Source organism: Triticum aestivum, chromosome 7A (genome assembly GCF_018294505.1).
Source record: "Triticum aestivum cultivar Chinese Spring chromosome 7A, IWGSC CS RefSeq v2.1, whole genome shotgun sequence".
Taxonomy (NCBI): Eukaryota; Viridiplantae; Streptophyta; class Magnoliopsida; order Poales; family Poaceae; genus Triticum; species Triticum aestivum.
Genome location: NC_057812.1, coordinates 376,900,189 through 376,914,649, shown reverse-complemented (window position 1 = coordinate 376,914,649; position 14,461 = coordinate 376,900,189). Strand labels below are relative to the sequence as shown.

The 14,461-nt window shown below is 45.8% G+C and overlaps 1 protein-coding gene across 1 annotated transcript in view; it reads right to left on the bottom strand.

Annotated features, from left to right (window-relative positions):
- Positions 1–7,678: 7,678 nt before the first annotated feature.
- Positions 7,679–14,461, bottom strand: part of LOC123155031 (hydroxyproline O-galactosyltransferase HPGT1) — a gene marked incomplete at its 5' end in the record, with an annotated part of 9,449 nt that continues 2,666 nt past the window's right edge. Inside the window, 8 exon segments of the mRNA XM_044573607.1 lie at positions 7,679–7,991; positions 9,000–9,112; positions 9,242–9,313; positions 9,407–9,457; positions 9,564–9,651; positions 13,255–13,378; positions 13,866–13,938; positions 14,012–14,075. Coding sequence (XP_044429542.1) covers positions 7,969–7,991; positions 9,000–9,112; positions 9,242–9,313; positions 9,407–9,457; positions 9,564–9,651; positions 13,255–13,378; positions 13,866–13,938; positions 14,012–14,075 — 608 coding nt within the window. The 3' untranslated portion in view covers positions 7,679–7,968.

The following is a 14,461-nucleotide window of genomic DNA, read 5'->3' as shown; positions in this document are numbered from 1 at the left end:
CAAGCAAGACCGCAGCAGTTCGGCAGCGAGGACGCCCGGCATCATGGTCCGCACAGGTTGCAGCAGAAGCGGATGGTAGAGACAATAGCTCAGGCGCAGGCTTGGTGATAGAGAGGAGCTCAGGCGCGGGGAAGCCCGTGGCGGTGTGGAGACGGCGCAGAAGCCGGCCGGGGTGAGGCTCGGGGCGCCGGTTTATAGCAGTAAGGCCAGCTCAAGGTTGCGAGATGGTGGCCCATGCCGATTTTGACAAGGCCATGATGGCCAGACAGGTCGCGGAGACAGCGGTTTGTCACCGGTGACAGAGGAGGCGCTGGCGACCCGGCGAGGTGGGCCACAGTTACGGCGGCTCAATGCAACTGCAACTTAAGAGTTGGCTGACAGACTGGAGACAGGTTGGAGACAGGCGGTGACTCCACCGAGCGGATTAGGCAGGCGGCGGCTCGGCGAGGCTTCCCGAGCGACGTGGCTCGGTGGCGCAAACGAGACCACGGCGACCAGTAGGCGGCAGGGGAGTGCCAGCACAAATTTGGTGGCTCGGAGGTGGATAAAGCCACGGTGGAGAAAACTGGTGATGCCGGCTCGCGGATGCAGCTTCCGGCGATTCGAAATCAGCGGAGTCGCGCGGCGGTTCCTGGCACGGTTGAGTGGATACGGAAGTGTAATCCGGAAGATTGGTGGTGGTGCCAACGGGTAATGAAGGCGGTGGTTCACGGACGACGGCTCTTAATGAGGCCGAGCGGAGGCAAAGGCGGAGACGGAGGTGCCGGGCTGAGGTAAAGGCGGCACCGCTCGGCGGTGACTCGACGGCCACGACCGGCCTGGCGGCGATGGAAGGCCATGGCTGCTCGGAACAGGTGGGCCAAGGTTGTCGACGCTGAGGCAGGCCATGACCCGGACGACGGCTCTCCGGTCTCCGGTTTGGGGTCGGACGGTGGCGGAGGCCGGTTTGAAGCGAGGGCGCGAGCGTGGTTGATGGACCAGTCCGGGTCACCCCTGTCGAGCGTGGCGCGCCAATCAAGCGCGGAGGTGAAGCAGGCCATGGTGGAAACGGGCGGCTTGGCATCATGCCGCAGCCGTGGAGGCCGGTTCGGGGCCACAGGCACGGCGATAAAGGAATCCAGTGACTTTGGCGCACGGAGCTGGCAGTTTGACTCGAGGCGAGGCGCGATGGCGACTCGGACGGGAGAAGAAGCGCGGCAGTGACTCGGACGGGAGGAGTCTAGACCGGCCATGGGTCCTGGCCGTCTTTGCCGGGTCATGGCCTCCAATGATCCAACTCATACTAGCAGTAGTTGATAATTGTTAATCTTAGTACAGGCTGGCTGATTAGCTCGGTCTCCATGTGAACGGTTTGATAATTCTGATGGATTTGATGCTGCAGCGGCATTGCTTTTGATTGTCCGGCAGTCATCGTCTTGTATCCGGGTTACGGCTGCATCTGAATCCTTCTCTGGGTCAAGATCGGTTTGATTATAGTTTTGCATGTGAGATAACACGCCCGTGAATACTTCCTTGGCGACTTGTGATGGCTCTGTTGATTTCGGTGATTTGACGACGGCTTCAAACGGACTATAACCTTAATTTCTCTTGAATCTCGGATGAGTCTCAAATCTGACTATAATCCTTCCGCGATGATTCTTATTCTTCTTTAAAAATTGCAAGCTCCTTTATCCTTAAGAAAAATCCCTCCAAGAGCTCAACACCACCATGCGCCTGGCCCCATGGTGGGCGCCAACTGTCGTAGATTTGTCACGGCAGATGTCCTAACGTGAGGACTTAGTCGCGAGGCCAACGCATCCATGTGGTAGCTTGACAGGGGTTGAGCGGAATCGAGAGACGCAACACAAGACAGGGATTTAGACAGCTTCGGGCACCGGGAAACATCATCCAGTAATAACCCTACATGCTGTTTGAGGCTAGGTCTCATTATCATCACGAGGGAGTCGCCGTAAACCGGCTCTCCTCTTTGTGTCTAGCCCTAAGATTGTTTCTTCTTTCTTGTCCCCCTTTGGGGAGCCCTACCCCTCCTTATATATGTTGAAGAGGCGGGTTACATGTAGAGTCCAACTTGGACTTAAGACTTAACTATTCTGACTCCCCTTCCTGGGCTTATTAACGTCTGGCGGTTTAACATTGTTTGTCGGTTTAACATTGTCTGCCGGTTTAACATTGTCTGCCGGTTTACCGTCTGTCTTAGCCATCTGTCTTGACTCTCTGTCTTTAACTCTCCGCCGGTTTACCATCCGCCGGTTTACCAAGTCCCAGCCGATTTACAACTCTAGCCGGGTCATACAGTGCGGTTTCATTGTTTATATAGAAAAGGATTTTCCCTATTACTAACCAATAAAACTAAGAAGTTCAAGTTTAAAAAATGGTGAACTTCGATGTCTATAAAAAATTCTGATTTTTCACATTATTAAAAATAAAACCAAGAAGTTCAAATTTTTAAAACAAGGAAGTTCGAAAAACTTGATTTTCCTCATTACTAAAGAATAAAACTAAGAAGTTCAAATTAAAATAATAGAGAAGTTCAAAGTTTGTAAAAACCTCACATTATCGTTACTAAAAGAAAAAAACTAATAAGTTTGACTTAAAATAAGGGAACAACTAAAAAGTTTAAAAAGATTTTCCCCGTTTTTTAGAAAACGAGGATTTCCCTGATACTAAAGATTAAACCATGAAGTTCAAAAATAGAAAAAAAAACAAATTCGATGTTTATTTTAAAATCAAACACAATTCTTTATTGAAAAATAAAATATGTGAAGTTCAAATTAAAATAACTGAGAAGTTCAAAGTATATAAAACCCTAGGATTTATAAGCTCAAAAAACAAAAACAAAAAACAATGCCATTTTGGGCATTTTTCCCAAATACTAAAGATTAAAATCAAGAAGTTCAATTCCAAAAAACGGAGTAGTTAAATGTATGTAAAAAAAACTCACGTGTCCTAGTTACTAGAGAATAAAACCAAGAAGTTCAATTGGAAAAGGCGGAAAAGTTTGATATTTATTTGAAAAATTAGATTTTTTTCCAGTTACTAAAGAATAAAACCAATAAGTTCAATTCCAAATAACGAAGAAGTTTGATGTTTCTAAAAGACCTCCAATTTTCACATTTCTACAAACACACAATGAAGTTCAAATAAAAAAAGTAGAGTTGTTCGACGTCTATAAAAAACTCAGATATTTTCGTGTAATCGAGACAAGTTTGGATTAATAACTGCCAGAAGTTCAAGTACTACACTATGTGTATTTTTTATGAAAAAAAGAATGAAAAAGCAAAGGCTAAAAGTTTTGTTTCTAGAAGTTCAAGGGCTCGGCTCGAGAAAGTTCAAAAATTCTTATGACAAAGGTTGAACAAAAATATGTGACAGAAGTTCAAGGTGAAAACAGCGGCATGTTCAACTACTACACGTAATGCGTTTCAGATAAGAATATAAGAAGAGAAAACAAAAGGCTTAAAAGGTTTGTTGCAAGAAGTTCACGTGCTCCTCCGTTCACGATTCAGAATTTATATTGCGGGACATCCGACCTCCAATTACATATTTGAAAATGGCAAAAAATGACGTCCGACCTTTAATTGCGTGTAATTCAACGTATACACAAAAATGTGACAGAAGTTCATAGTGAAAACAACGAGAAGTTCAAGTATTGCAACAAATGCATTTTAGGTGAGAATAAAAGTATAGAAAAATGAAAGCTTAAAAGGTTTGTTGAAAGAATTTCAAGTACTCCGTCAGGGGAAGTTCGAAAATTCTTGCGAGAGAGGTTCACCTTGTATTTCCATGTTTGATTTTTTCCGTAAAAAAATTGAATACAATTCTTTACTCAAAAATATAAAGAGGTGAAGTTCAAATCGAAATAACAGAGAAGTTTGGAGTTTATTAAAACCTAGGATTTACCTATTCAAAAAAGAAAAGAAAAAACACAACGCCATTTTTTGCACTTTTAAAAATAACTCATAAACAAAAAATGGTTGCTAGAAATTCAAGTGCTCAGCGAGAAAAAGTTCAAAAAAATCTTGTGAGAGAGGTTCACTGTGTATTTGGATGTCCAAAATACATAAAAAAAATGTGTTGTTTTTGTGTTTTAAAATAATTCTCTCAAACCAGAGAGAAGTTCAAAGTGATAACAACCGGAAGTTCACGTACTACATGGTGTGTATTTCATATAAAAAATACAATAAAGTGAAACAGATTGAAGTTCAAACACACATGCCCCAGAAGTTCAACTACTTCACGCAGTGCAAAAAACAACACGTCAAAAATATGTCACAGAAGTTCAACGTGAAAACAGCAGGAAGTTCACCAACTACACTGAATGAATTTCAGATGAAAATTTTTTAAAATCATCGCGAGTATGAAAAAATGATCAACACGGGAAAGTTGCGTGTTTACATCAGCTTTCCATCGGTATATCACTTGCTCAATTCCGGTGAGTGGATGGAGAGCTACGAGCAAAAAAAGCACGTGAAAAAACAGAGTGAAGTTCAAGTAGACATGCCAAGAAGTTCAAGTTCTTCACGTGGTGCATTTTCAAAGAATCTGTTTCGCGATAAAGGAAGAACGAATGATCTCGCCGTTTTTGAAATTACTTGAAAACGGCTAGGAATCAGAGAAAACCATCAACATGAAAAAGTTTGGCATTTTTCGTAGCTTTTCAGTGGTATATTATTTTCCCCATTCTGATAAAGTTTCTACAAATTACGGCAAAAATATGTTTTTAGCCATTTTCAAAATTGACTTAAAACCGTAAGAAATTGGGAGAAACAATATATACCAAAAAGTTTCGCATTTCCTCAAGCTTTCCAATGCCATATCATTTCCTGCATTTGGACTTACGGTTAAAAACTTAGCTCGAAAATATGAACTCAGTGGAACTTGTATCGTTTTCTAAATTACTTTTAAACCGTTCAAAAATAGAAAATGCTTTTAACATGAAAAAGTAGCGCATTTTCATAAGCTTTCCAACACCATATCATTTGCCTCAATTGGATTAGTCGTTTAGAAATGGCATGGAAAATACCAACTCGGTTGTTCGGTTTGCAAAATTTTACGATTTTCCAAATTACTCATCAACCATTGGGAATTAGAGAAAATTATCAACATGTGGAAGAAGCGGTTTTGCAGTAGCTTTCCAATGCCATATTATTTGCCTCATTCTGATAAACGGTTTAGAAATGCGATCGAAAATACGATTCACGTTTTTTGTATGAAGAAAAAACGGTTTTCAAAACTGCTCTTAAACCGCTTACATTTTAACAAAAATTACACTTGGGTCATGATACTCGTGGCCATAGCTTTCCAACGGTATATCGCAAGCCCCATTTAGGCAATGTTTGCGGAAGTTCAACCTACCACTGAGGAAAGTTCAGGTCGAACAACTCAGGCAGTAAAATTGCAGCAGACGCATGTTCATCACGCCCCAAGAGCAAAATACGCCAATGAGCGATATTCCAATTTAAAACGGGCATTTAGTTGCTAAAACGTTTGCAGCTTACACTTGCATCACATAGAACACGACTGACCAGAAAAATTCGCGCGGGGAGTCACGGTTACGAAGATAGCCTGAAGGTCGGGTTTCTACAAAGGGAAGTTCACGCGTATAACTCAGAAAGGTCAGGTTGTGATTAAAATAATATTCTGATTTCGTGATCAAGATAGTGTTTATATATATATAGCACTATTCTAATCCTGAAATTAGAATAGTTATTCAGATCACGGGGCCCGACTGGATGTTACTGAGATCGGGCGAGCTTAACAGAAAAAAGCGCAAGCGCCCCGAACCTTATCCCCGTCACTCCCTGTCGCCCACCTCCCCCACCCCCCCTACCTCCGGCCGCCCTGTGCGCCTCCCGCCCCCGCCTCCTTCCGGGCGCGACGCCGCCGCCCCACCTCTATCTGGGCTTGCCGCCGGCCCCGCCTCCTCCGGGCGCACCGACGCCCCGACACCTCCTGCACGAGGCCGCCGCCCCCACCTCCTCCTGGCGCGCCGCCGCCCAGACACCTCTAGCGCGAGGCCGCCGCCTCCACCTCCTCCTGGCGCGCCGCCGCCCCTGGTTCCTGACGCGCCTCCCGCCGTCGACGGCCCCCACTCCACCGCCCAACACCTTCTCGTCGCGCGCCTCCCAACGCCGGCCGCCGCCGCCCACAGCTTCTATAGCCGCTGACCTGCCTCTGCACCACCGCTGCGACCTGGCTCTTGCTGCATCGGTCCATCTGGCGATAGAAGTTCAAGCTATGCATGTGTCCCCGTCCTTCTCCGGTCGTCACCGTCATTCGACTATGCTCCTCCGCTTCCCAGCCAATACCCCCGGCCCGTCCTGCTGCTCACTCATACTCGCGCATGTGTCAAGGGGTCGTTGTAGTCCACTTCGTGCAATAGCAGCAGGACGGCTCCTTCAGGACGCATGTCATGCTCATGGAGACGGTGCTGTCTCCGGCGAGCTCATACATCCCCGAGCACGACGCATCCACGACTGCGTCCTCCCTCACATTCCCTTCCCTGTCAGTTTTCTTCTCTAGGTGGTCGTTGTGCAGGCACTCATCCTCTTGGAAGGTCCAGCTACCAGCTTCTGCAAGTTGTCCCAATTATACTTGCTACTGTGATGCAAGGACAGACCTTGCGAGAAGGTAAAAAACTGGATATATTATGTTGTAACTAAGTGCACTACGCGTGTTTGTTGTTATGCCCATGAGAGTTGGCTTTTTCATTTTATAAGGTTTTCCATTTGATTGATGATTAATGATAGGAGTTCAATTTTAGGTGCTAAAAAACATAAGACAGGTTCAGCACAAAAAAACATGAAGTTCACCTCTATTTGATTGTAAGTTACACCTCTATTCTGATCAAGCGGGGGTCTCTTACACTCATTATCCGCACATTCCTCTCCACCCTGATGCATCCCCATATCTCCCCTCGTAACTACCGCCTGCCTGGAACCACCACTGCGCCTCCCCGAGAACTTGAATCCATCTCTCTCGTCTACCTATCGCCGTCGCTACACCCCCAACCTCCCTCCACTACTCCCCTTCATCTAAGGAAAAGCAACAATCGGACTTTGGGAGAAGGGTTTCAAGACCTAGGTTTGATGACAGTGTGTCTACCATCCAGCAGTACTGACCGTCCAATCCACAAGTAAACATATGTGAGGTAATTTGTGGTACTTTTGCATAAAGACCTATGTCACCCACCCACTCATTTGCAGAAACTCACTTAGTCTCTCTAGACAAGTGCATCCACCCCACCCCGCGACCACCGCCACACCTCATGTAAACAAATAAGAAAATAAACTTTGGGTCAAATCTAGCACATGTTTAGTGATATACCATAGTCAAGGCGTTTTCAAGTTTGTATCATAATTCATACAACACAGGCACTTCATTAAATAAAAAATATACAGCTTGTTTCCGTAATTCTTCCCTCCAAACATTCATCGAGGAATACGTCACAAGTCTGAAATTTTCCAAATGACATTCTCTGACTTAGCCCAGCGTGACTTTGGGTCGTTGACAGGCAGGTCCAGCATCTGGTGGGCCCCATGTGCCAGTGACTCAAAGTCAGGCTACATAATGAGCGTAGAGTAACCTTTGAACTTTGTTTTTCTTGGTTCAAAATGGCACACTAGGTGTAGCGAATTTCACAACCATCGTCATGAAACAATATATGTGGATACGTAAGTAAACATAATTTCCTCAAGTGCTATTAATTTCTGTCACTCGAACAGTGATGTTTGTCAGCAAAGAATGGTACGGATGGAGATCTAGGGAATGATAAAAAAAACCACGGCAGGTAGTGTCGGCATATGAGGAAAAGGTACAATACTTCTCCTTTTTTTGCGGCAAACCACATTCACTATGAACCGACACTGCTTGCTCAATGATGGCATAGAAAAAAAAGAAATGGCAAGAGAAAACAAAAATCTATTCAGTGTAGCACACTCTTCACAAAACCCAGGGAAGCACTGCCCATCAAAGAGCTGAACACATGGCTCCTGCAATGTGAAATTTTGTCATTAGCCCATAATTGAATTATCTACAACTAAGTTACTGGTGAAATCACATCATTATTAGATAAATAATTCCACAAATAGGAACTATGAATAAATAACAAGCAACATCGGCCTTTGGTTTCAGATTCAAATAGGAAGTATGAATTATCCACTCTAATTCCAAATTTACCCCAGATTCATAATCTAAGGCCCTGTTCGGAGGACCTCCACTCCTGGAGCTGCCGTTTCCTGGCTCCGGGGATTTTGCGGAGCTGGCGGAATTCCGAACAGGCTCTAAGTTTCCATAACAATGGGACCCCAGATTCATAATCTAAGCAGAACCAGTCCCTGAATGACAGCAGGTAAAGTGCCAATACAATAACTGCTCCCAACTACTACTCCCTCCGTTCAAAAATACTTGTCATCAAAATAGATAAAAAAGGATGTATGTAGAACTAAAATACGTCTAGATACACCCCCTTTTATTCATTTTGATGACAAGTATTTTCGGACAGAGGGAGTAGCTCAGAACACAACTTACATCATTGAAAGAGTTGTCGGCAATGAGTAACATGATCTAATTGTGTGGCATGTATATGGTAGTATTTGCTAGCAGTGGCATGTATTCTCAGGACTAAGTTATTCCTGTTACCTATTGCAATTCTAGTGACTACAGAAGATTTTCTTCAACATAGCTCATAATCTCTCTATCCTATATATATATATATATATATATATATATATATATATATATATATGAAACTTTCAGGAGATTATATGACGCATGTGTATATATTTCTAATAAGGGAAGTAAATAAATAGATCATGCCATCTAAGACATCAACAAAGTTCCTAGGTAATAAATGGCCTGAATACCAAAGATACATTCATCACAATGCAATCTTGACAAGAAAAATGAACTTCTAAGATAACGTCCACATACCAAGTTCCAAGGGGAAAAAAAGGAATCAATAACAAGGCTGATAAGTACAGTGAAGGAGATGGTAAAACCTGAGGGCCATGATGAACAACATAGCTTTGCTTCATTTACATGCTTTACAGCAAGCCCAATCATCCACGATCCAACACTAACATCATCATGTGCATATGTCCGGAGAACAGACCTAGCATTGAAAAGTGACACCAAAGATACATCACTAGATGTATACTTATAAAAACATCTCTTCTTTCTACTTCTATATCCATGCTAGAATACAAAATAAATATTAGTGCACAAAGCATAGGTTGTGTACCTGTTTATAGAAATGAACTGAGCCACGGCCCTTGATACGACAAACATTTCACCAGAAGCATGTCGAAAGTATCTATGAGTTGGTACAATGAAATGGGTGAGCCACCACCGTAGTGGTATTGAGCATTCAATGTACTAAGATTAAATACTAGTACAGGTTGCTTACGATTTCCCGTCACCAAATTTCCACCAATCCGGTTCATACCACTTATGGGTCCTGTTTCAAGGAAGCTGTTAGCGATTGTCGATTCCCTGACAAAGAAAAGGATGCAAGAGGCAAACATGGTACACAAATCCCATTTCTTCTGGCTCAAACAACTCACGCTTCAGAAAAGACCTCCCCAGATTTCATACAGCCTATGTAGACACGAGGCTTGTCCCAGTGAGTTTCAAGCATTGCACTCAGAGTGTCTGCATAAACACAATATGTTGTTCCGTGTTAGGTGCTGCTTTTCCCCGCAAAAAACTGAAAGTGCTATTTGACTATAAAACATGTTGAGCAAGTGCGAAAAATGCATTCCAGAAACCAAGATCTTGCAGATAGACTTTTTTACAGATCAAAAAGTTTCGCTTCGACAAGGCCCAGGAATCACGCAATCTCTTGCCCCCGCATAGCCAACCTCAAAGACAGCGACGCTAACACAGGCTTCTTCCACCGGCAGTGCTCGTTCAGACGACAGAAGAACCGCATCTTTAGCCTCACTGCAGATGGCAGGGTGCTCACGGACCACACTGAGATGGCGCGCAGGCAGCCTTCCTCTGTCACGGCACCCTGCTCGGCACCGCCGCCGACCAGGAGCACTCCCTGGACCTGTCGCAGCTCATTGAACCGACAGACCTCGCCGACCTTGACGAACCGTTCAGCGCGGAGGAGATCTGGGAGGCTGTCAAGCGCCTCCCCGCGCACAAGGCGCCGGGACCAGACATGTTCACAGCGGAATTCCTTCGCGCGCGCTGGAGCACCGTTAGGCAGGACTTTCTCGACGTGTGCTAGCAGCTCTATGACCTGCGAGGAAGGGGGTTCTGCAAACTGAACCAAGCGCTTCTGACGCTGCTCCCGAAGAACACCGCAGCCCATGGACTGCGCGACTACCGGCCGATCAGCCTTATTCACCTTGCGGCCAAGCTCTTCGCCAAGGTGCTTTCGCGCCTCGGCGCCAAGCTGGATCTCCTAGTCAGCCGCAACCAGAATGCGTTCATCTCGGGACGGAGCTTACACGACAACTACGTCCTCGTCAAGCAATCGCTCAAGCTGTTACACCATTTGGGAGCTCCACGAGTCATGATTAAGCTCGACCTCACGCGCGCCTTCGACTCCATATCGTGGCCATTCCTCTTCGAGGTTTTGCGCCAATATGGATTTGGGAACCGCTTCCTCCAGCACGCATGTTCTAGTGAACAGCGAGCCCGGACCACCCATCTGGCGCCGACAAGGGCTCCGCCAGGGCGACTCTATGTCCCCGCAGCTCTTCGTGCTCACCGTCGACACGCTCGGACGGCTCCTGAGACGTGTCCACAGCTTGGGCATTCTGCAGCCACTGCACCCCCGACGACACATCCCAACGATCTCGCTTTACGCCGGCGACGTCATGGTCTTCTGCCATGCCACGGCTGGCGACGTCGCTGCGGTCAAGGAGATCCTCGCCTTGTTCAGCAGGGCCTCTGGCCTCCAGGTGAACTTCGCCAAGAGCTCCGCTACCATCTTGCACGGCGACTAGGCGGCCACGGAGACGATCACGCACCTCGGATGCCCGGTGGTGACACTCCCTATCACCTACCTCGGCATCCCCCTGTCCACACGCCGCCCATCAGCCGCCCAGCTGCAGCCCATGGTCAATTCGGTCGCCGCACGCCTCCCAACTTGGAAGGCCTGGCTGATGACCAAAACCGGGCGCCTGGCACTGGTTAAATCAGTCATGTGAGTGATCCCGGTGCACCAGCTGCTCGCGTTCACGCCCCCTAAAAAGACTATCAAGCAGCTCGAGAAGATTCAACGCGAATTTCTCTGGGCCAGGCGCGCCGCTGCCAACGGAGGGCACTGCCACGTGAACTGGAACCACGTCTGCCGCCCCATCGAGCTTGGGGGTCTAGGCGTGCGCGACCTCGAACGAGCCGGCCTTGCACGAAGGCTGCGATGGTTGTGGTTCTCTAGAACAGATCCCGAGCGAGCGTGGCAAGGGCTCGACCTCCAGTTCTCGTCCATGGAGCATGCGCTCTTCTGGCCATCCACGTCCATGGTCATCGGGAATGGATTGACCACCCTGCTATGGGAGGACCGGTGGATCAACGGCCAGTCCGTCTGCGAGCTCCTGCCCAACCTCTACGACTGCATCCCCAAGCGATGGCGCAGGGCGAGAACCATGGCGGACGGGCTGAATGGCAACTCCTGGGCATGTGACATTCACGGCAACCTGGGCCTGCAGGAGATTGGTCAGTACCTGCAGCTTTGGCAGGTAATGCAGCACACCGAGCTCTCCGCTGCCCCGGACCAGCTGATCTGGAAATGGACGGCGAGCGGCACCTACTCCGCCCAATCCAGCTACTTGGCCACATTCCATGGATCGACGACTTGCTACTACTGGAAGCTTATCTGAAAAAGTTGGGCGCCGCCGAGAGTAAAATTCTTCCACTGGCTGGCCAACCAAGACCGGTGCTAGACTGCTGAGAGGCTGGCTCGCCATGGACTGCAACACCACCCTCGCTGTCTCCTATGCGATCAAGAGCCGAAAATGCTCCGACACCTGCTGCTGGAATGCCCCTTCGCTCGCCAGGCATGGCACGAGGTCCTGGCTTGGCTGCGCACTCCAGCCCCAATTCCCACCCGCGAGCCCTCGCTCATGCACTGGTGGAAGCATGCCAAAGAGAACACGCCACCGAGCCTTCACAAAGCCTTGAAACCCGTTGCGCTGCTCGTGTCTTGGATGGTTTGGAAACATAGGAACAGCTGCATCTTCGACAACGCATCACCATCTATGAATACGCTACTCGATAGGATCAAGGACGAGGCCTGCTCTTGGGCGGCTGCTGGGGCACCTGGCCTCCGGCTTGTGCTGCCACAAACCTGGGACATGCACTAACCATGCTGTAACCTGCTGTAACCTGCGCATCCTCGGACGTTTGTAACTGAACTTCTGTCTTTTCAATGCAAAGAAACGCAAAGCTTCTGCGTTTTCTCGAAAAAAAAAGTTTCACTTTATTCTGTAGAAATGCAATAGCTAACTGAAGTCCCTTTTCCAACTGCCAAGTTCATTACCATCATAACATATCAACAACAAAAAATGGAGCACTTAAATTGGCAATGACAAATTGATACTTGAAACATATCATGCAGATCAGCAGATTGATACAGCTCCTCATCCAAACATAATAATCCCCTTTGTCTGTAACTATTGGTCCAATAATAATATTTTTGGTTGCTCATACACTCCAAACAAAAATTATACAAGTACATTTGTCGTAAGAATACCTTAATATTAAAGTTCATGAATTTTTAAAAGCATATTTTGGTAAATAATACAAGCCATAGTCAGATCCTCGAGATTCTGTACAGTCAAAATGCATAAACTATTTTGAAATGGAGGGAGTACCATTTATCAACTCCGCCTATGTCTTCTAGGCATAGTCGGTCCCAAGCCCGGGTAAAGCAGGAGGGTTGTGATAGGCTTGGCAAGCCAACATAAAAACTAGCCAGTCATATAGGTATGAAACCCATATGAATGAGAGTAGTACTAGGATGGGTGACCTCCTGGGAAGTCCTCGTGAAAGGGTTTCATATCTAAGGGTTGTGATAGGCTTGGCGAGCTAACGTAAAAACTAGCCAGTCTTTTGGGTATGAAACCCATTTGGGCGAGAGTAGTACTAGGATGGGTGACCTGCTGGGAAGTCCTCGTGAAAGGGTTTCATATCTAGCCTACCCCAACTTGTTTGGGATAAAAGGCTTCGTAAATAAGTAAGGAGTACCATTTATCACACAAAATTGTTCAGACGTAATAAAAGTTAACAGATGATACTTACCAACATTTATGTATATATCATCATTGACCTTAGCATAAAATTCAGCATCAAATGTCTCTGCAGCATTAGCAAAGTAACGTTTTGTCTTCTTAGGGAGCTCTTCATCAGACTCTATATGATCATCCTGCAATGCCCAATAATAGTCAAGCACTACAAAGTGAGAAACAAAACATCCAATGTAAAAAAAAGTGAAAACACGGCTCTAGCAACTTATCTTGAAATGAGAAAGGTGGGTGAGGGTGGGGGTTCTTTTTCATAACAATTTGGACGCCATACAAAAAGTAACAAGTAACATACAGTGAAAACACGGCTCGAGCAAGTTATCTTGAAATGAGGAAGGTGGGTGAGGGCGGGGGGTTCTTTTTCATAACAATTTGGGCGCCATGCAAAAAGCAACATACAGTAGCAAAGCTAGGTGGCTTGTAATTCGACTGGTATCTCAGGCAGCACATAGTCCATAGTAACAAGGCAAACTATCAATATGTTTCCTTTTCTTTTTGCCTTTTGAAATCTGAATTCAACACTACGAAAGAGGACCAAGATCAAAAGTTGATCAAATGGAATCCTAAACAGTGTCGGTATCATATGTTCGATTCTTAAATCAGGCATACCAAGATCACAAAATCATTTGTACTTCTATTCTCGTCATCGATTTCCCTGTCAAAACGATCTCCTCGATTTGCACTGCATGGAGGAGCAACTATCAGATATCTAGACTTCATATTATCATTCCAGTAGGATTGTACGTATACAGTACCTTCTTCCAACTATGAAACGTACTACAATGCCTTTCTCATCTTCTAGTTTCTTCAGCAGTGAACCTGCACACATAAGTAAATTTAAACCACAAAGACAACAGAGAGGATTTCTTACCAATAGTAAGTTTCAAAACTAAGGAAATAGATGGAACACATTTTACTGTCTTTATTAACTGAAGATCAGCATTGCCAGAGTCTCATTTTCAAAATAAGTAGAACTGCAGCATTTGCTTCTAGATTTTGTCTAATACCTACCAATGCTAAATGCATAAGTTTTGTTCATAAATGATTAGTAATTTTACACAAGACTGGCTCTGTCCAGGTCATTGAAGTATGTGGATTGCCCAACCTTCATCAGTTCGGATTTTTGGTTCTACTGGTTGGTGCATGAAACTTGACATGGTATCAGAGCTAAGGGATCTTGGGTTTAAGTCTCGGCTTTCACAATT